This window comes from Chiloscyllium plagiosum, unplaced genomic scaffold (genome assembly GCF_037043375.1).
Source record: "Chiloscyllium plagiosum isolate Xiang-an unplaced genomic scaffold, Cpla_swu_hap1 HiC_scaffold_24, whole genome shotgun sequence".
In the NCBI taxonomy this organism is placed as follows: domain Eukaryota; kingdom Metazoa; phylum Chordata; class Chondrichthyes; order Orectolobiformes; family Hemiscylliidae; genus Chiloscyllium; species Chiloscyllium plagiosum.
The window spans coordinates 48,594,523-48,618,325 of NW_028270162.1; the positions used below are offsets into that span (position 1 = coordinate 48,594,523).

The 23,803-nt window shown below is 43.7% G+C and overlaps 1 protein-coding gene across 3 annotated transcripts in view; it reads left to right on the forward strand.

The window, feature by feature from the left end:
* Positions 1–23,803, forward strand: part of LOC122562421 (solute carrier family 2, facilitated glucose transporter member 11-like) — an 81,856-nt gene that overhangs the window by 21,109 nt on the left and 36,944 nt on the right. For all 3 annotated transcript variants that reach the window (XM_088000154.1, XM_088000153.1, XM_088000155.1), the window contains exons 2-5: positions 11,844–11,942; positions 12,548–12,708; positions 14,199–14,323; positions 22,559–22,688. In XM_088000154.1, coding sequence (XP_087856280.1) covers positions 11,844–11,942; positions 12,548–12,708; positions 14,199–14,323; positions 22,559–22,688 — 515 coding nt within the window. The remainder of the gene's footprint in view (positions 1–11,843; positions 11,943–12,547; positions 12,709–14,198; positions 14,324–22,558; positions 22,689–23,803) is intronic.

Below are 23,803 nucleotides of genomic sequence, written 5' to 3' on the forward strand. Positions count from 1 at the left end.
TGTATAGCACTAACGGATTGTTGTACAGCACTAACGGATTGTTGTACAGCACTAACGGATTGTTGTATAGCACTAACGGATTGTTGTACAGCACTAACGGATTGTTGTACAGGACTAACGGATTGTTGTATAGCACTAACGGATTGTTGTACAGCACTAACGGATTGTTGTACAGGACTAACGGATTGTTGTATAGCACAAACGGATTGTTGTACAGCACTAACGGATTGTTGTACAGCACAAACGGATTGTTGTACAGCACTAATGGATTGTTGTACATCACTAATGGATTGTTGGACAGCACTAACGGATTGTTGTACAGCACTAACAGATTGTTGTACAGCACTAATGGATTGTTCTACAGCACTAACGGATTGTTGTACAGCACTAACGGATTGTTGTATAGCACTAACAGATTGTTGTACAGCACTAACGGATTGTTGTACAGCACTAACGGATTGTTGTACAGCACTAACGGATTGTTGTACAGCACTAATGGATTGTTGTATAGCACTAACGGATTGTTGTACAGCACTAACGGATTGTTGTACAGCACTAACGGATTGTTGTACAGCACTAACGGATTGTTGTACAGCACTAACGGATTGTTGTACAGCACTAACGGATTGTTGTACAGCACTAATGGATTGTTGTATAGCACTAACGGATTGTTGTACAGCACTAACGGATTGTTGTACAGCACTAACGGATTGTTGTACAGCACTAACGGATTGTTGTACAGGACTAATGGATTGTTGTATAGCACTAACGGATTGTTGTACAGCACGAACGGATTGTTGTAAAGCACTAACGGATTGTTGTACAGGACTAACGGATTGTTGTATAGCACTAATGGATTGTTGTATAGCACTAACGGATTGTTGTACAGCACTAACGGATTGTTGTACAGCACTAACAGATTGTTGTATAGCACTAACGGATTGTTGTACAGGACTAATGGATTGTTGTATAGCACTAACGGATTGTTGTACAGGACTAACGGATTGTTGTATAGCACTAACAGATTGTTGTATAGCACTAACGGATTGTTGTACAGGACTAACGGATTGTTGTAAAGCACTAACGGATTGTTGTACAGCACTAATGGATTGTTGTATAGCACTAACGGATTGTTGTACAGCACTAACGGATTGTTGTACAGCACTAACGGATTGTTGTACAGCACTAACGGATTGTTGTACAGGACTAACGGATTGTTGTACAGCACTAACAGATTGTTGTATAGCACTAACGGATTGTTGTACAGGACTAACGGATTGTTGTATAGCACTAACAGATTGTTGTATAGCACTAACGGATTGTTGTACAGGACTAACGGATTGTTGTATAGCACTAACGGATTGTTGTATAGCACTAACGGATTGTTGTACAGGACTAACGGATTCTTGTATAGCACTAATGGATTGTTGTACAGGACTAACGGATTCTTGTACAGCACTAACGGATTGTTGTATAGCACTAACGGATTGTTGTACAGGACTAACGGATTCTTGTATAGCACTAATGGATTGTTGTATAGCACTAACGGATTGTTGTACATCACTAACGGATTGTTGTAAAGCACTAACGGATTGTTGTACAGGACTAACGGATTGTTGTATAGCACTAATGGATTGTTGTATAGCACTAACGGATTGTTGTACATCACTAACGGATTGTTGTATAGCACTAATGGATTGTTGTATAGCACTAACGGATTGTTGTACAGCACTAACGGATTGTTGTACAGGACTAACGGATTGTTGTATAGCACTAATGGATTGTTGTATAGCACTAACGGATTGTTGTACAGCACTAACGGATTGTTGTACAGGACTAACGGATTGTTGTATAGCACTAATGGATTGTTGTATAGCACTAACGGATTGTTGTACAGCACTAACGGATTGTTGTATAGCACAAACGGATTGTTGTACAGCACTAACGGATTGTTGTATAGCACTAACGGATTGTTGTATAGCACTAACGGATTGTTGTACAGCACTAACGGATTGTTGTATAGCACTAATGGATTGTTGTATAGCACTAACGGATTGTTGTACAGCACTAACGGATTGTTGTATAGCACTAACGGATTGTTGTACAGCACGAACGGATTGTTGTATAACACTAATGGATTGTTGTATAGCACTAACGGATTGTTGTACAGCACTAACGGATTGTTGTACAGCACTAACGGATTGTTGTACAGGACTAACGGATTGTTGTATAGCACAAACGGATTGTTGTACAGCACTAACGGATTGTTGTACAGGACTAACGGATTGTTGTACAGCACTAACGGATTGTTGTATAGCACTAACGGATTGTTGTACAGCACTAACGGATTGTTGTACAGGACTAACGGATTGTTGTACAGCACTAACGGATTGTTGTACAGGACTAACGGATTGTTGTATAGCACAAACGGATTGTTGTACAGCACTAACGGATTGTTGTACAGGACTAACGGATTGTTGTACAGCACTAACGGATTGTTGTATAGCACTAACGGATTGTTGTACAGCACTAACGGATTGTTGTACAGCACTAACGGATTGTTGTACAGGACTAACGGATTGTTGTATAGCACAAACGGATTGTTGTACAGCACTAACGGATTGTTGTACAGGACTAACGGATTGTTGTACAGGACTAACGGATTGTTGTATAGCACAAACGGATTGTTGTACAGCACTAACGGATTGTTGTACAGGACTAACGGATTGTTGTATAGCACTAACGGATTGTTGTACAGCACTAACGGATTGTTGTACAGCACTAATGGATTGTTGTACAGCACTAACGGATTGTTGTACAGCACTAACGGATTGTTGTACAGCACTAATGGATTGTTGTATAGCACTAATGGATTGTTGTATAGCACTAACGGATTGTTGTACAGCACTAACGGATTGTTGTACAGCACTAACGGATTGTTGTACAGCACTAACGGATTGTTGTACAGCACTAATGGATTGTTGTATAGCACTAACGGATTGTTGTACAGCACTAACGGATTGTTGTATAGCACTAACGGATTGTTGTATAGCACTGACGGATTGTTGTACAGCACTAATGGATTGTTGTACATCGCTAACGGATTGTTGTACAGCACTAACGGATTGTTGTACAGCACTAACGGATTGTTGTACAGCACTAACGGATTGTTGTACAGCACTAACGGATTGTTGTACAGCACTAACGGATTGTTGTATAGCACTAACGGATTGTTGTATAGCACTAACGGATTGTTGTACAGCACTAATGGATTGTTGTACATCACTAACGGATTGTTGTACAGCACTAACGGATTGTTGTACAGCACTAACGGATTGTTGTACAGCACTAATGGATTGTTGTACAGCACTAACGGATTGTTGTACATCACTAACGGATTGTTGTACAGCACTAATGGATTGTTGTACATCACTAACGGATTGTTGTACAGCACTAACGGATTGTTGTACAGCACTAACGGATTGTTGTACAGCACTAATGGATTGTTGTACAGCACTAACGGATTGTTGTACATCACTAACGGATTGTTGTACAGCACTAATGGATTGTTGTACAGCACTAACGGATTGTTGTATAACACTAATGGATTGTTGTATAGCACTAACGGATTGTTGTATAACACTAATGGATTGTTGTACAGCACTAATGGATTGTTGTACAGCACTAACGGATTGTTGTATAGCACTAACGGATTGTTGTACAGCACTAACGGATTGTTGTACAGCACTAACGGATTGTTGTATAACACTAATGGATTGTTGTATAGCACTAACGGATTGTTGTACAGCACTAACGGATTGTTGTATAACACTAATGGATTGTTGTACAGGACTAACGGATTGTTGCACAGCATTAACGGATTGTTGTATAACACTAATGGATTGTTGTATAGCACTAACGGATTGTTGTACAGCACTAACGGATTGTTGTATAGCACTAACGGATTGTTGTACAGCACTAACGGATTGTTGTACAGCACTAATGGATTGTTGTATAGCACTAACGGATTGTTGTATAGCACTAACGGATTGTTGTACAGCAGTAATGGATTGTTGTATAGCACTAACGGATTGTTGTATAGCACTAACGGATTGTTGTACAGCACGAACGGATTGTTGTACAGCACTAACGGATTGTTGTACAGCACTAACGGATTGTTGTACAGCACTAACGGATTGTTGTACAGGACTAATGGATTGTTGTATAGCACTAACGGATTGTTGTACAGCACTAACGGATTGTTGTACAGCACTAACGGATTGTTGTATAGCACTAACAGATTGTTGTACAGCACTAACGGATTGTTGTACAGCACTAACGGATTGTTGTATAGCACTAACGGATTGTTGTACAGCACTAACGGATTGTTGTATAGCACTAACGGATTGTTGTACATCACTAACGGATTGTTGTACAGCACTAACGGATTGTTGTACAGCACTAACGGATTGTTGTACAGCACTAATGGATTGTTGTACAGCACTAACGGATTGTTGTACATCACTAACGGATTGTTGTACAGCACTAACGGATTGTTGTACAGCACTAATGGATTGTTGTACAGCACTAACGGATTGTTGTACAGCACTAATTGATTTTTGTACAGCAGTAATGGATTGCTGTACAGCACTAATTGATTTTTGTCTCTCTGAGATTGTCATGCGATCCAACAAGGAAAATGATGGGTCCTCAAGGTGTTTTTAGAAATCTTTGGAACTTTTCTTTGGCTTAGGAGAAACATCCACTGTTTAGAGAGACTGAGACTTTTGGTTGCTGTTGTACACTGAGATTTGGGCAGTCCTTGGAATTGGCTTGGTGTGTAGATCAGCATTCCTAAGAGGGGATAGATTTATAGTGAACTAAGTTACTTCAGGGTGAAGAGTTATTGTTAGTCCCAGACCAGAAATGTTGGGATAAAACCTTGAAGAGGTCACACAAAGCTGAGTACCTTGAAGCTCAGTGTGTAATAGTTCCAGAAAGACACTCTCTGCAGTTCCAGCCTAAGAGTTGAAAACCCAGGTAACTCAAATCCATTGAAATATTTGATACAGGGACTCTGCCGTGAGTATTGTATGTGTATGTTTTGGGTATTACAATAAAAACTGTTTTTTTCCTTTCAGTTTATTATGGAGTTTGAGGAATTAATATGATTAAACTTTGACTTGGTATTATAAGTAGATGGTTTGGTTAATTCTATTTTACTTTCATTCATTTTGTTAATAAACTTCAATTTTGTTGCTAAAGTCAAACCTGCAACATTGCGTGATACTTCACTAGTTTTGGGTGCAAAAGAAAATGATGGGAAAAATGGTTGTTATTTTTCTATTTGTGATTTATGCTAAATTTTTCAGAATTGTTTTGTTTCCCCTTTCCTTTGTGGGATAAATGTACATTATTTTGTTAAATGTATATTGCATCCTATTGTGAGTCTGTTCACTGACTGAACATCAAACTGCCAAAGTAAAGATTTATGGTCTAACAACCAGGCTTCACTCTGGGATTTGATGTATCCAATATTACCAACAGCTGGGGTCATAACGCAAATGACATACAAACCTCACAAGTGCCAGGCAATAACTATCTCCAACAAGCTATAGGGAGAAGCTAAATAGGTGGGGCTATTTTCCCTGGAGTGTCGAAGCCTGAGGGATGTCTGTATAGAGTTGTATAAAATCATGAGGGACATAGATAGGGTAAATAAACAAGGAATGTTCCCTGGGGTGGGGGAGTCCAGAACTAGAGGACGTAGGCTTAGGGCAAGAGGGGAAAGATTTAAAAGTGACCTAAGAGGCAACATTTTCACGCAGAGGGTGGTGCGTGAATGGAATGAGCTGCCAGATGAAGTGGTGGAGGCTGGTACAATTACAACATTTGAAAGACATCTGGATAGGTAAATGAATAGGAAGGATTTGGATGGATATGGGCCAAATGCTGGCAAATTTGACTAGATTAATTTGGGATATTTGATCAGCAAGATGAGTTGGACCGAAGGGTGTGTTTCCTTGATGTATATCTCTATGGCTCTAAGACTGAATCTAACCAACCGCCCTTGATATTCAGTGGCATTACTGTTGCTGAATACTCCCAATATCAACATCCCGGGAGTTTCCATTAACTTGTAACTCAAGTGGACCAGCCGTTGTGTGCCACAGTCGCCCAGTGGTTAACACTGCTGCTTCATGATGCCATTAAAAATGGTTATTTTTACAAAGTAACTTTACCATTGTGTTTTTTTCCCAGAGAGGGGGTAAGCGGCCAGGCTCCGACTAGGCTGAGTTTGAAAGGTTTATTGGGGCCCTTTGTTTACTCCTAACAGATAGTGCTTCAGCCGAAAGCTTTCATGTCTTTAAAAAAGACTGGCATAATTGAAGGAGTGGTCAGCTAGCTGTATAGCTAGCCTTCACATAGATTAGAGTTTTTGTTTTATTCAGTTCAGAACTTTAAACAGTTCAGTTTCAGCAGGGGATGTGTGAAACAGGCTGCTGACCTCTCTCTCCAGCTCAAACTCTAGTTTGTTTAATTTTTACTGTTTGTGCTAAGGGATGTGTGGATTGGGACTGTTGCAAGTATTTTCCGAACAGCATCATTAAGCCGGGTTTGGATAGGATAAGTTATCCGGTATTCTGTTTTCTCTTCTTTGCGTGTCATATTTTTAAGTTTGTAAATTTTGTTTGTTTAAAACTTGGCAGTCAAACCAGCTATGTTACTCCAGGAATATCCACTATACACTTAGCTAAAACAGGTAGCAAAGTTACAGTCTGGGTTTTGAGTGGTCTGGCCTCATCCATAACAATGTGACCCAGGTTCGATTCCACCCTCAGGTGACTGCCTGTGTGGAGTTGACACCTTCTTCCCGTGTCTGCGTGGGTTTCCTCCAGGTGCTCCGGTTTCCTCCCAAAGATGTGCAGTTTAGGTGGAGTAGCCATGCTAAATTGCCCATAGTGTCCAAGGATACATAGGCTAGGTGGGTAAGCAGTGGGAAATACAGGATTATGGGGCTGAGGTCTGGGTAGGATGCTCTTTAGAGAGTCAGTGTGGACTTGATGGGCTGAATCAAGTCTAACCCTAACCCTAACCCTATCGCAGTGCTTCCACACTGTAGGGATTCTATGATATAAAAACAAGTGACTACAAAAGCAGACCAGAGGCAGGGAATTCTATGGCAAGTAACTCACTTCCTGACTCCCCAAATCCTGTCCATCGTCAACAAGGCACAAGTCAGGATTGAGACGGAATACACAACAGTTGCCTGAATTGCTACAACTCCAACAATACCCAAATAACTTGACACCATACAGGACAAAGCAGTCCTTCAACATTTACTCCATTCACCACTGGCCCACAGTGATAGCAGCGTGATAGAAGCAAGGCTCCTTCAACACCACTTGCCAAACCAGCGACCTCCACCTCCTGAGAGGTATGCATGGGGACACTCCCATCAGCAAGTTCCTCCTCAAACCATCCCAACCAGGAAAGCTATCACTGTTCCTTGTGTGTTGCTGAGTCAAAATGCTGGAACTCCTCACTAGCAGCATTGTGCTTATGCCCCAAAGACTGCAGCAGTTCAAGAAGGCAGCTCACCATCACTTTCCGACGGTTGATCAGGGGTGGACAATAAATGCTTGCCCAGCCAGCCATACCGACACCCCATGAGCAAATTTTAAAAAATCCAATTTGTCACACTCCCCTACACTTTACAGAGGCCTGTAATGCTTCCCTCTTCGGAATCTATTTTTAATTCTGCTTCACTACATTTTCAGGAAGTGCTTTCCTGATGGTAACAGTTCAGGAAGTTAAAAAGAAATTCTCCCAAAACTCCCATGTGGTTCTGAAAGTGGTACCACCATATCAACACCCTTCATAATTTCCAACTGTTCAAGTCAGAATAAATATTAATCTGGCAGGACAGGAACCCGACATGTCCTTGTGCATCAGCAAGGCTATAGGTTGCTGAAGGACATTGCATATGGCACTGGATGTCAGGTGGCAAAGCATCAAAGATTGGGAAGGAATAGTGGGGAACTGGGTTCAATATACAATAGACAATAGACAATAGGTGCAGGAGTAGGCCATTCTGCCCTTTGAGCCTGCACCACCATTCAATATGATCATGGCTGATCATCCTTAATCAGTATCCTGTTCCTGCCTTATGTCCATAACTCTTGATTCCACTATCCTTGAGAGCTCTATCCAACTCCTTCTTAAATGAATCCAGAGACTGGGCCTCCACTGCCCTCTGGGGCAGAGCATTCCACACAGCCACCACTCTCTGGGTGAAGAAGTTTCTCCTCATCTCTGTCCTAAATGGTCTACCCCGTATTTTTAAGCTGTGTCCTCTGGTTCGGCACTCACCCATCAGCAGAAACATGTTTCCTGCCTCCAGAGTGTCCAATTCTTTAATAATCTTATATGTCTCAATCAGATCCCCTCTCAGTCTTCTAAACTCAAAGGTATACAAGTCCAGTCGCTCCAGTCTTTCAGCATAAGGTAGTCCCGCCATTTCAGGAATTGACCTTGTGAACCTACGCTGCACTCCCTCAACAGCCAGAATGTCTTTTCTCAAATTTGGAGACCAGAACTGCACACAATACTCCAGGTGTGGTATCACCAGGGCACTGAACAGCTGCAGAAGAACCTCTTTGCTTCTATACTCAATCCATCTTGTTATGAAGGCCAGCATGCTATTAGCCTTCTTCACTACCTGCTGTACCTGCATGCTTACCTTCATTGACTGGTGTACAAGAACACCAAGATCTCTTTGTACTGTCCCTTTACCAAAATTGATCCCATTTAGGTAGTAATCTGCCTTCCTGTTCTTGCCACCAAAGTGGATAACCATACATTTATCTACATTAAACTGCATCTGCCATGCATCTGACCACTCACCTAACCTGTCCAGGCCACCCTGTAATTTCCTAACATCCTCCTCACATTTCACCCTGCCACCCAGCTTAGTATCATCAGCAAATTTGCTAATGTTATTACTAATATCATCTTCTATATCATTAATATACATTGTAAAAATCTGTGGTCCCAGCACTGATCCCTGCAGTACCCCACTGATCACTGCCTGCCATTCCGAAACGGAGCCGTTTATCACTACTCTTTGTTTCCCATCAGCCAACCAACTTTCAATCCAAGTTAGTACTTTGCCCCCAATACCATGCTCCCTAATTTTGCTCACTAACCTCCTATCAAAAGCCTTCTGAAAGTCCAGGTACACTACATCTACTGGATCTCCCTCATCCATCTTCAGAGTTACATCCTCAAACATTTCCAGAAAATTAGTCAAACATGATTTCCCCTTCATAAATCCATGCTGACTTTGACCTATCCTGTTACTACTATCCAGATGTGTCGTAATTTCATCCTTTATAATAGACTCCAACATCTTTCCCACCACTGAGGTCAGACTAACTGGTCTATAATTTCCTGCTTTCTCTCTCCCACCTTTCTTAAAAAGTGGTACAACATTAGCCACCTCCAATCTGCAGGAACTGATCCCGAATCTATCGAACTCTGGAAAATAATCACCAACGCATCCACGATTTCTCGAGCCACCTCCTTCAGTACCCTGGGATGTAGACCATCAGGCCCCGGGGACTTATCAGCCTTCAGACCTAACAGTCTCTCCAACACCAAATCCTGGCAAATATAAATTCCTTTCAGTTCAGGTCCTTCAGCCACTGTTACCTCAGGGAGATTGCTTGTGTCTTCCCCAGTGAACACAGATCTGAATTACCAATTCAATTCTTCTGCCATTTCTTTGTTCCCCGTAATATGTTCCCCTGTTTCTGTCTTCAAGGACCCAATTTTAGTCTTAACCATTTTTTTGCCTTTCACATACCTAAAAAAGCTTTTACTATCCTCCTTTATATTATTGGCCAGTTTACCTTCATACCTCAGTTTTTCTCTGCGTATTTCCTTCTTAGTAATCCCCTGTTGTTCTTTAAAAGCTTCCCAGTCCTCCATTTTCCCACTTATCTTTGCTATGTTATATTTTTTCTCTTTTAACTTTATATGTTTCTTAATTTCCCTCGTCAGCCACGGCCACCCCTGCCTCCTCCTAGGATCTTTCTTCCTTTTTGGAATGAACTGATCCTGCATCTTCTGCATTATACGCAGAAATATCTGCCTTTGTTCCTCCACGGTCATCCCTGCTAAGACATTGCACCATTAAACTTTGGCCAACTCCTCCATCATAGCTCCATAGTTCCCTTTATTCAACAGAAGTACTGTCACTTCCGACTGTACCCTCTCCTTCTCAAATTGCAGATTGAAGCTTATTGTATTATGGTCACTACTTCCCAATGGCTCCTTCACTGCGAGGTCCCTGATCAATTCTGGTTCATTGCACAATACCAGATCCAGAATTGCCTTCTCCCTGGTAGGCTCAAGCACCAGCTGTTCCAAGAATCCATCTCGGAGGCACTCCACAAAGTCTCTTTCTTGAGGTCCAATACCATCCTGATTCTCCCAGTCTACCTGCATGTTGAAATCCCCCATAACAACTGTAGTAACATTTTTGCGACAGGCCAATTTCAGCTCCTGATTCAACTTACATCCAACATCCAGACTACTGTTTGGGGGCCTGTAGATAACTCCCAAGAGGGTCTTTTTACCCTTAGAATTTCTCAGCTCTATCCACACTGACTCTACATCCCCTGACTCTAGGTCCCCCGCGCAAGGGACTGAATATCATCCCTTACCAACAAGGCCACCCCACCCCCTCTGCCAGTCAGTCTGTCCTTACGATAGCACGTGTAGCCTTGAATATTCATTTCCCAGGCCCTGTCCACTTGAAGCCACGTCTCAGTTATCCCCACAATATCGTATCTGTCAATTTCCAAGAGAGCCTCAAACTCATCCATCTTATTTTTAATGCTTCGTGCATTCATGTATAGTATTTTTAATTTGTTACTGCCCTCACCCTTCCCATCAACTCCTATTTCACTCAACCTTACAGCATGATCCCTTTCTGAGTTTTCTGCCTCATTGATACAGTTGTCTTTCTTGACTTTCCTTGTTCTAAATTTCCCTCCAATTTCCTTTTTAAACATCCAGTTTGTCCCCTCCCCCCTCCTCCCCCGCTACTTAGTTTAAACGTAGCTGTGTTGCAGTAGCAAACCGGCCTGCCAGAATGCTGGTCCCTAACCTATTAAGGTGCAAACCGTCTCTCTTGTATAATTTATGCTTACCACAAAACATACCCCAGTGATCCAAGAATTTAAATCCTTGCTTCCTGCACCAGTTCCCCAACCACACGTTCAAGTCCATTATCTCCCTGTTTCTGGCCTCACCAGCCCGAGAAACTGGAAGCAAACCGGAGATAACCACCCTGGACGTCCTGCTTTTCAGCCTTCTTCCTAGTTCTCTGAAGTCCCACTGTAGTATGTTCCTCCTCTTCTTCCCGACATCATTTGTGCCGATATGTACCACCACCTCTGGCTCTTCACGCTCGTCCTTGAGGATTTCCTGCACTCTGTCTGTGATGTCTTTAACCCTGGCACCAGGAAGGCAACACACTATCCTTAAGTCCTGCCTGCTGCCACAAAAACCCCGGTCAGCTCTATCCATGCTGACTCTACCTGTGATGTCGATCAATATTGGACTGCTCTGTGACTAAACTAAAGGAGAAAGAGCAGGGAGTTTCCATTAGCAGACACGCAAACAGATTTTCTATTTACTGATGGTCATTACACTCAGCTGGGTGAGAGCACTTTGTCACAGACCCTGGACAAGTTTCTGTTTTATAGTTGCGGCTGTGCATTCTTAAACCGTGTTATTTTATTTTCATCAATCCTTTCTGTTTCATTTTGCAGCTCCATAGAAGGAAGTTTATATTCTTCATCTTCTCTGTGGGGATTGGTGGGAGTTTCCAGTTTGGGTTCAATATATCTGCCATCAATCCATCATCAGAGGTAAGAAAAACGCCTAAACATCCCGATACCCATATTACAAATACCACACACAATTTTCAACTGCTGACAATCACACACTGATAGATGCTCATACATCGGCGTTACACACTGGCAGACGCACACACTGATAGTTACACACTGACACACTCAAAAACTGACACACACACAGTTACACACTGACTAACACTCACACACTGAAAGACACTCACAGTTACACACTGACACACTCAAAAACTATACTCACACACTGACAGTTACACACTGACTAACACTCACACACTGAAAGGCACTCACAGTTACACACTGACACACTCAAAAACTGACACTCACACAGTTACACACTGACTAACACTCACACACTGAAAGACACTCACAGTTACACACTGACATACTCAAAAACTACACTCACACACTGACAGTTACACACTGACTAACACTCACACACTGAAAGACACACACTGACTGACTCTTACACACTGACAGATACTTACACACCTACACACACTCTCTGACATGCTGACGCTCACAATCTCAATTCTGCTAATGCTCTTTAAAAAATATTTCTGAGTTTGATGTTAGATGTTACCTTCTGTTCATTCTTGCAGCATATTAAGAGCTTCATCAATGAAACATGGATTGAGAGATATGAAACACCACTGCAGGAATATTCCTTGATGCTTTTGTGGTCCTTCATTGTAGCTGTATACCCTGTCGGAGGGCTGGTCGGAGCACAAATTGCTGCTGTTTTAACACTGAAGTATGGAAGGTAGGAACAGTGGCAATCAATCTGTGCTACAAAGTACAGAACTGCTGGCTATGTAACTGTCTCTTTTTGTAACTTGTTCGAATTGGACATAGGAACTTATCATATGATAAGATGTAGGAGCAGACTCAACTTATCTAGTCTGCTCCACCACTCAGTGAGATCATGGCTGCTCTGCTAATTCTCAACTTCATTTTCCTGCCTTTTCCCCATTATCCTTGATTCCCTGACTGATTAAAAATCTGTCTCAGCCTTCAATATTCTTAACGGCTCAGCCTTAACAGGCCTATGAGTTAAAGAATTCCACAGATTGACTACTCTCTGGGAGAAGAAAGCTCTCCCCTTCTCTGTGTTAAAGGTGTGACCCCTTATTCTGAAATTATACCCTCTGCTGCTGGTCTCTCCCACAAGGAGAAACAATCTTCCTTCGTCTACCTTATCAAGTTCTCTCAGATCACCTCTCATCCTTCTATATTTCAATGTGCAATCTACTCAATCTCTCATTAGAAAAAGGTCCCTCGATACCTGGTATCAGCCAAGTCGGCCTTCTGTGGACTGCCTCCAATGCCAGGAGATCTTCCCTTGGGTAAAGGGCCCAACACTGTTCACAGTTCGGTATTCCAGCTGTGGTCTGAGTAGTTTTAGTAAGACATTCCTGTTTTTATACTCCATTCCCTTTGAAATAAAGGTCACCGTTCTTCCCATTTGCCTTCCTTATTAATCGCTGAACTTGGATGCTATGGATAAGAACTTCCAAATTCCTCTGTCCTGAAGCTTTTTGAGGTCTTTCTCAATTTAAACAATATTCAGCTCCTCTATTCTTCCTGCCAAAGTGCATAAATTCACATTTGCCCACATTATATTCAATCTCCCAAGTTTTTGTTCACTTGCTTAACCTGTCCACATCCCTCTGCAGACTCTTTGTGTTGTTCTCACCACTTGCCTTCCCACCTATTTCTGAGTCATCCTCAAACCATTGAGCTGCCTTCTCACTAGAGAGAGAGATGACTGGTGCTGGTATAACCTGAGGGTCACCATGCCTCAGACAATGGGCCAAATTGAGAAGGTGGGACTTTCATGGAAACCTGAGCCAGTGAGGGAATTTGACTGTTGGCGTCTCTTTTTGTCAGTAGCCTGCTGTCCAGGCAACTAAACTAACTGACCCCATGTATAATAAAAAACGGTGAGTGAATTAATCCAATGTGCTGTGTAATAAAGATGAGGGATGAAAATTCAGCAGGTATTTTCAATTGGGTGGTATTCATTTTGACCATGAACATTACAGAGATGACTTAGATGTGAATGATAAACTAATTCTGAGCTGCTTTTGACTGATTATTTATCTTGTTTGATTATTGCTGAAACTCCATGGAAGAGGACTTGGGTACTGTATTTTGCTGAGGGTGCAAGATTAATTATTATTCCTTGTTACTTAGTAAAGATAGTAATTGTTCAGACCACATCCAACTAAATTGGCCACACTTGTGTTTCAGAAAGAAATCTCTGCTCTGTAATAGCATTGTAGCGATTGTGGCTGCACTAATAATGGGCTTCAGCAGGATGGCAAGGTCATTCGAGATGATTGTGCTGGGAAGATTTCTGTATGGAATTAATATCGGTAAGGAGCTGGTATGCATCGTGGGCAGAACTTAAAGAGAAAAATTTGGGAACGTGTTGGGGAAAATACAGATGTAAAATTCTGGCTCAAACATTCCTTAAGCTCTTGAGACCCATGAGTGCATTCATTTTTCCTTTGTGGACGGCAGATAAACCATATTCACCTCTAACCTTTTGACTTGCTAGTTCCAAGAAATCACATGATCAAGCCAGTAATGTTCAAATGTCCCGTTTCTAATCCTCATAATCCATAAATATATTCATTCCTAACAATTTGCCAGGCAAGTTGTGTATGAAGGTAAGGAACTTATATTGCTGCCACAATATAAGCCCACGAAAGACTGTACGTAGAATATTGTTTACAGTTCTTTTCCTCCTTCGATGGTATTTAGAGACAGTTCACCTGACTGATTGCTGGGATGAAAGGATTATCTCAAGTGGAGAGGGTTCAGGAGAGGTTTACCAGGACGTTGCTGGGTAGGGAAGGTTTGACTTACAAAGAAAGGCTGAATAGGCTGGGACCTTTTTCACTGGAGTGTAGGAGGTTGAGAGGCCATCTGATCGAAGTTTACAAACTAATGAGAGGTATAGATAGAGTTAATGATAGTTCCCTTTTCCCTCGGATGAGGGATTTCAAGACTGGGGGCACATTTTTAAGGTGATGAGGTAATGACATATAACAAAGAGATAAGAGGCAATTTTTTTACACAGAGCGTGGTTCCCGTGTGGACTGAACATCCTGAGAAAGTGGTGGATGTGGGTACAATTACAAAGTTTAAAAAACCTTTGGATAAGGACATGAATAGGAAAGGTTTGGAGGGATATGGGCCTGGAATAGACAGGTGGGATTAGTTTAGCTTGGGATAATGGTCAGCGTGAACTGGTAGGACCAAAGGGTCTGTTTCAATGCTGTATGACTCTATGGCCGTATGGAGGAGTTGAACAGGCTACAGCAGTAGAAGGTTTAGAAGAGTGAGAGATAATCTTGGATAAGATCCTGAGGATCGTTGACATGGACAGTGCTCCAAGTACCTTTCTGCTTGTGGGAGGCACCGTTTAAAATATAGGAATCTCCCGTCAAGACCAAGATGAAGGGAAATATTTCTTCTCAGAGGGCTGTTGGTTGGAATTCTCTTCCCCGGCAAGTAGTAGAGGCTGGTATTGAGCATATTAAAAGTTGAAGTACAGAAATGTTTGGTTGAAAGGGGCATCAGGTGTTAAGGGCATGGGGACACCACGAAAACGGTGTCAATGCAGTAGTCAGACCAACCACGATCTTAGTAAATGACAGACCATGCCCGAAGACCCACTTCAGCTATCGATTCATGTATTCTTCCAATCTGCTTTGAACGTTCCATTTCCCACCCATGGAGAACATCGCTGTTCGACAGAAACAGCCAATTCCGTCATGCAACGGCATGTGGAGCTGGAAACAATAAATAATACGTTCACGTTACAGTCTGAACAATTCTGTATACCTTCTGAGGCAGAGATCATGAATGCGTTGCTTTCCCGATTTGGCTGAGAGACGTTTATTGTGCGATCTGCAAACTCTGTCCCCTGAGGGGCAGGATGTTCTTGAAAGGGACAGGTGGAGAAAGGGTTTGGGGGTAGGTGCCCTCTTTCTGACACCTCACCTTCATTCCCTCACAATCATCAACCTTCCTGAATTAACCTTCAGTCATAAGTCTCCCATGACTTTGGTTGAGGATACGTTGTATCCTTGAAATGCTCCTGTGGTGTTTCCCCCTGTGCTGGTGGGACTTTCCTGCAATGGCCAAGCTCTGTGTGAATTCCTGGTGTCAGAAACATCAGGCCCATGGAGCTGGTTAGGGAATGATTAACATCCCCATGTTGGGTATGTTGGACCGGGAGAGGTTCCTGCAGCTCTTTTTAACCACCAGCTTTTTAGTATTTAGTACTTTACTGTCATCGTGCTATATCATTTGATCAGGCAGCATATAAACCAAACAAAAAAAAATCACAAGACTTTGTTTGTTTATAGGGATTGTACCAGGTGAGGTAGGAATATCAGAGCTGAAAATGTGTTGCTGGAAAAGCGCAGCAGGTCAGGCAGCATCCAGGGAACAGGAGAATCGACGTTTCGGGCATAAGCCCTTCTTCAGGAATGAGGAGGGTGTGCCAAGCAGGCTAAGATAAAAGGTAGGGAGGAGGGACTTGGGGGAGGGGCGTCGGAAATGTGATAGGTGGAAAGAGGTCAAGGTGAGGGTGATAGGTCAGACTGGGGTGGGGGCGGAGAGGTCAGGAAGAAGATTGCAGGTTAGGAAGGCGGTGCTGAATTCGATGGATTTGACTGAGACAAGGTGGGGGGAGGGGAAATGAGGAAACTGGTGAAATCCGAGTTCATCCCTTGTGGTTGGAGGGTTCCTAGGCGGAAGATGAGGCGCTCTTCCTCCAACCGTCATGTTGATGTGGTCTGGTGATGGAGGAGTCCAAAGACCTGCATATCCTTGGTGGAGTGGGAGGGGGAGTTGAAGTGTTGAGCCACACGGTGGTTGGGTTGGTTGGGCCCGCATGGGCCCCAGCTATGCCTGCCATGGGCACCCGCATGGGCCCCAGCTATGCCTGCCTCTTCGTAGGATATGTGGAACAGTCCATCTTCCGCAACTACACTGGCCCCACCCCCCACCTTTTCCTCCGCTACATCGATGACTGTATCGGCGCCGCCTCGTGCTCCCACGAGGAGGTTGAACAGTTCATCCACTTCACCAACACGTTCCACCCCGACCTCAAATTCACCTGGACAGTCTCAGATTCCTCCCTCCCCTTCCTCAACCTTTCTATTTCTATCTCAGGCGACCGAATCAACACGGACATCTACTACAAACCAACTGACTCCCACAGCTACCTGGACTACACCTCCTCCCACCCTGCCCCCTGTAAAAACGCCATCCTATTCTCCCAATTCCTTCATCTCCGCCGCATCTGCTCCCAGGAGGACCAGTTCCAAAAACGTACAACCCAGATGGCCTCCTTCTTCAAGGACCGCAATTTCCCCCCCGACGTGGTCGACGATGCCCTCCACCGCATCTCTTCCACTTCCCGCTCCTCCGCCCTTGAGCCCCGCCCCTCCAACCGCCACCAGGACAGAACCCCACTGGTCCTCACCTACCACCCCACCAATCTCCATGTACAGCGCATCATCCGCCATCATTTCCACCACCTCCAAACGGACCCCACCACCAAGGATATATTTCCCTCCCCTCCCCTATCAGCATTCTGTAAAGACCATTCCCTCTGTGACTCCCTCGTCAGATCCACACCCCCCACCAACCCAACCTCCACTCCCGGCACCTTCCCCTGCAACCGCAGGAGGTGCAAGACTTGCGCCCACACCTCCCCCCTCACCTCCCTCCAAGGCCCCAAAGGAAACTTCCATATCCGCCACAGATTCACCTGCACCTCCACACACATCATCTATTGCATCCTCTGCACCCGATGTGGCCTCCTCTATATTGGGGAGACAGGCCGCCTACTTGCGGAGCGTTTCAAAGAACACCTCTGAGACACCCGGACCAACCAACCCAGCCACCCTGTGGCTCAACACTTCAACTCCCCCTCCCACTCCACCAAGGATATGCAGGTCTTTGGACTCCTCCATCGCCAGACCACAACAACACGACGGTTGGAGGAAGAGCGCCTCATCTTCCGCCTAGGAACCCTCCAACCACAAGGGATGAACTCGGATTTCACCAGTTTCCTCATTTCCCCTCCCCCACCTTGTCTCAGTCAAATCCATCGAATTCAGCACCGCCTTCCTAACCTGCGATCTTCTTCCTGACCTCTCCGCCTCCACCCCAGTCTGACCTATCACCCTCACCTTGACCTCTTTCCACCTATCACATTTCCGACGCCCCTCCCCCAAGTCCCTCCTCCCTACCTTTTATCTTAGCCTGCTGGACAAACTTTCCTCATTCCTGAAGAAGGGCCTATGCCCGAAACGCCGATTCTCCTGTTCCCTGGATGCTGCCTGACCTGCTGCGCTTTTCCAGCAACACATTTTCAGCTCTGATCTCCAGCATCTGCAGACCTCACTTTCTCCTCAGAGGTAGGAATATTAGTCAAGGCACTCGGAGGAAGAACTATCTCTTCTTTGAGAACTAGCTGACGGGAGCATTAACATCCACAGAAACAGGTCCTTCAGCTCCTCAAGCCTTTCAATAAAACATGGCTGATCATTAGCTTTGAATGGAATCCCTACAGTCTGATAGCAGGCCACTCAGCCCACATGAACCTCTGAAGTGTTTCCCACCCCAACCCAGCTCCTATCCCTGTCACCCTGCATTTCCCATGGCCAATGCATCCAACCTAAACATCCCTGGCCACGATGGGCAATTTTGCAAGGCCAATCCACCTAGCCTGCACACCTTTGGACTGTGGGAGGAAATCGGAGCACCCAGAGGAAATCCCACGCAGACGCTGGGGAGAATGTGCAAACTCCACACGGACAGTCACCCGAGAGCGGAATCAAACACGAGTCCCTGGCGCTGTGAGGCAGCAGTGCTAACCACTGAGGCACTGTGCTGCCTTGTTAAGGCCACTTTCCTGCACTGTCTCCCTATACCTGCCCAATGTCATTGGTCTACAGTGATCCATCGATTTCTGTCTTGAACCTGTTCAATGACTGAGTTTCCACAGCCTTGTGGGGTAGTGTACTCCAAAGATTCACCACCCTCTGGAAAATTCCTCTTCATTCTGGGTCTGAAATGGTCCAGCCCTTATTCTGAGATTATGGTCCTGGCTCTGCACTCAGCAGTTCAGGCAGCATCCGAGGAGCAGTAAAATCAATGTTTCAGGCAAAAGCCCTTCATCAGGCCCGAAACATCGATGTTCCTGCTCCTCGGATGCTGCCTGAATTGCTGTGCTCTTCCAGCACCACTAATCCAGAATCTGGTTTCCAGCATCTGCAGTCATTGTTTTTACCTCGTTGATTTTAACCCTACTGCGAATCCTCTTGCAAGGATGCCTGCCTTGAAGAAGTTTTCTTCCTCTCTCTACAAGAATCTCAGGGAGTCCCTCTCCCACTGCAACTCCCAGGTCATTTCCTACTCCATGCTACTTTATCCCCACCCCCACCCTCCTCTCTCCAGCCTTCAGGCTCTCTGCCTTTATTCCTGATGAAGGGCTTTTGCCTGAAACGTCGATTTTCCTGCTCCTCGGATGCTGCCTGAACTGCTATGCTTTTCCAGCACCACTAATCCAGAATCTGGTTTTCAGCATCTGCAGTCATTGTTTTTACCTCTGGACTCAGCAGTCCAGCAGGGGCACTCTTTTCTACAGTCATCCTGTCAGACACTGGAAGAATTGTTGGAGTTTCAATAAGATCATCTCTCATTCTTCTAGTGAATACAAACTAAGTCTCTCCTCCTTGTCTCTTTGTGGTGCTCCTACCACAGTAAATATATCCTTCCTTAGGTAAGGAGACCAAAACTCTACAAGTGCACTCTCACAAAATGATAGAGTTGTTAATAAATTTGTTCATGCAATGTGTAATCAACTATCCATCCCTAATTGCCCAGAGGCAGTTAATAGCCAACATTGCTGTGGATCACACGTAGGCCAGACTAGGCCCGCACAGCAGATTTCCTTCCCTAAAGAACATGAATGAACTGATTGGATTTTTATGATAATCGGCAATGGTCGTCATTAAGCTAACATTTTATTTCGAACTTTTAATATTTAATTCAAATTTTGCCTTGGTGGGATTTGAATCTAAAACACTAGCAAGGGTCTTTGGATTGTTAACCTAGTGACAATGCCACTACATCACTAACTCGCCTTACTTCTATCCTGAAATCCCTGTTGTGACGAAGGCCAACATATCATTTACCTTTCCAACTGCCTGCTGCATCTGCATTTACCTTTCGTGACTCATAAACAAGAACACCCAGGTCCCTTTGGACACCAGATCTTCCTAATCTCTCAGTCAAGAAGTATTCTGCCAAAGTTTGTGTACCTTCACATTGCTTCACATTATATTCTATCGGTCATCTTCTAGCTCGTGAACTTAGGTTGACAGAATCGCTTTCAAGCCAACTTTCATCCTCCTCACAACTTGCTGTCCCGTCTAGTTTTATGTCAACCACCCCAGGAAAGTGACCTCTAAGACAAATATAAACAGTGGCAAATGGATCCTTAAAAATCATTTAGACTGCAAAATGTCAGAGCTGTCACTGATTCTCAAATCTGAAGGAAGACAATTCCAGGATAGGAAAAAGAGCAAACAGCATCAAGACTAATATTTCAATCATTTGTTTTTGCTGTGTAAAACTTTTATGATAGATATTAATTCTCTGAGGAGATTATTGGGTCAGTGAGGTACCTCAGAAAAGATCAAAACTTGTGGTTATTTGGGGTAAGAGTAAATGGGGAGAAATTGTTTTCATGTCACAAGGGTCAGTAATCAAAGATTGCTGACTTATAAGAATTTCCAACACAGATGCTGAATACATTGTCTGAAAGGAAGTTAGATTCCACATATGAAAAATACTCAATGACCAACGAGGCTAAACATAAACATGTCATGTATATCATTGTTCAGGAAAACTTCCTCACTTACCTTATTGAGGAGGTCACAACATATCCACTGGGATACGGAATTAACCCTCTCCAAAGGCAATTCTACCAGGGTTGGTACTACCACTGCTCAGTTGGCACTTCCTTGCAGTAATAGTGGGAGAAACAGTGTGGTCTACCCTCCCTAATAGGCAGCGTTCCTAGCAATACTTCAGTACTGGGAGGGGAGGAACCATCCCTTTTTAAAACTTAAGGCATCTTCCTCAAAAATCACATTGATCCTTTTTGGGTAGGTTTTTTAGAATTTCCTGGGTATAAATCTGGATTTGTGGATGAGATGCCACTTATAGAAGCGCTTGAATTTTATTTATACTGTGTGCATGAATCCACCCAGCAATAGGGCAGTTTCTCCAGGAACCAGATGATCCTGTTTTAACATCTGGGTGGCAAGGCGAACATTTATCTCGATTCTCACAATTGAAGCTTGACCACACTCAGTCTCCCTTAAAACTTTAAATCATGAATGAGCAAGTGACATTACGTCTGGCTGTAAGAACTGAAACATAGAAAACTAGAGCAGGAGTAGGCCATTTGACCCCTCAAACCTAGCCCGCCATTCAATATGATTATGGCTGATTATCCAAATCAGTCCCCTGTTCCTGCTTGCTCACCATACCTTTTGATTCTTTTAGCCCGAGGAACTACATCTAACTAGCTCTTGAAAATATTCTATGTTTTGGGTCCAAACACTTTCTGCAGCAGAGAATTCCACAGGCTCTCCACTCTGTGGGTGAAGACATTTCTCCTTATCTCAGTCCTAAAGGCCTACCCTTTATCCCTAGTCTGTGACCCCTTCGTTCTGAGTGACCCCTGATCATCAGGAACATCTTCCCTGTGTTTATCCTATGTTTAAAATTCTAGTCCTGTTAGAATTTTACGGGTTTCTATGAGATCCCCCTTATTCTCCTGAACTGCAGTGAATATAATTCAGTCCCTCTTCATACATCAGTCCTGCCCTCCCAGGAGTCAGCCTGATAAACCTTTGTCACACTTCATCCATAGCCATAACATCCTCCCCTAGATAAGGAGACCCAAACTGTGCACAATATTCCAGGTATAGTCTCACCAAGGCCCTATATGATTGCAGTTGGGAGTGTAGTGCTGGAAAAGGACAGCCGGTCAGGCAGCACCCAAGGAGCAGGAGAATCAACGTTTCAGGCATAAGCCCTTCATCAGGAATTGAAGGGCTTATGCCTGAAACGTTGATTCTCCTGCTCCTTGGATGCTGCCTGACTGGCTGTGCTTTTCCAGCAATATACTTTCGACTCTGATCTCCAGCATCTGCAGTCCTCACTTTCTCCGATATAATTGCAGCAAGATATCCCTGCTCCTGTACTTGAATCCTCTCGCTGTGAAGACCAACACACCATTTATCCTCTTCACCACCTGCTGCTCCTGCAATGTTTACTCTCAATGACTGATGTACAAGGATACCCAGTTCTCATTGCAACTCCCCCTTTCCCAATCTATCACCATTCAGATAATAATCTGCCTTCCTGTTTTTGCTCCCATCGTGGATAACCTCACATTATCTCCACATCATACTGCATGTGCCACTCACTTAACGTAAGCTGTTTCACTGGCCCACCTCACATCGCTGTTACTGATACACGTTCTCTATCCTGTTTCTATGCAAAAGGTATCGGATTAGTCGCTCATGGCCTGTACCTTGGAGAAATAGCACCGAAGGAACTGCGAGGCGCTGTGTGTATGACCAGGGCTGTCTTTACTGCCTTTGGGAAATGGATAGGTCTGGTGGTTGGACTCAGGTAAAGCTTCAATGCGGCTGTAACACTGTATTCTGTTACCCTGATGCACTTTATATGGAACGATCTGCCTGTACAGCATGCAAAACAACACTTTTCACTGTATCCCAGTACATGTGACAACAATCAATCAATCAATTAATCAATCAATCAATCAATCTAACTACTTGACTATCAACTATGTGTGAGTTTTCACTTGCAGTTTCAGACAATGTGGACCCTTGATACACAGAGCACTTACTGATACAAGCCTTTTATCATGACTAAAGTCTCTTGATGTGAAATTCAACTCTGCAATCTTCATAGATTTGGTGTCATTTAGCAGAAATATTTCATTGGTGCTTTGTTCACCCACTTCCAGCACGGCGCTTCCTGAGTCTGTTTTATTACCATATAAATCTCCGAAAGACACGATCCTTTAGGATATCAAGATAACATGTGACACCTAAGCATCACACAGGCCTCCAGTGAACTCTGTTACTCAATAGGTCAGTCTGTTAGAAAGCAGTCATTACTCTGCTCATCAACTATATATGTAAGATTAGAATAATCTATGTAATTATATAACCCACATTGCAAGCAATCTTGTGGTAGGTTTAAACAATAATTAATTGATTATATTTTAAGGAACTACAGACAGCTTTACAGAAGCCTGACTAGCCTGTACTGAAGCGAATGTTTCCTGCATCGATCCTTGCTCTGCTTCCTTTAGGATTTCATTTCTCCACAAAGTCCCACCTTCCTATTCATCCATGATACAGTAAAGTAGACAAGGTCCTTTCCCTAGGGTGGGGGAGTCCAGAACTCAAGGGCATAGGTTTAGGGTGAGAGGGGAAAAATTTAAAAGGGACCTAAGGGGCAACGTTTTCACACAGAGGATGGTACATATATAGAATGAGCTGCCTGAGGAAGTGGTGGAGGCTGGTACAAGTACAACACTTACAAGGCATATGGATGAGTATATGAATAGGAAGGGTTTACAAAGTTATGGGCCAAGTGCTGGCAAATGGGACTAGATTAGGTTAGGATATCTGGTTGGCGTGGATGAGCTGGACCGAAGGGTCTGTTTCTGTGCTGTGTATTTCTATGACTCTATGACATCCCATCACAGCATCCCC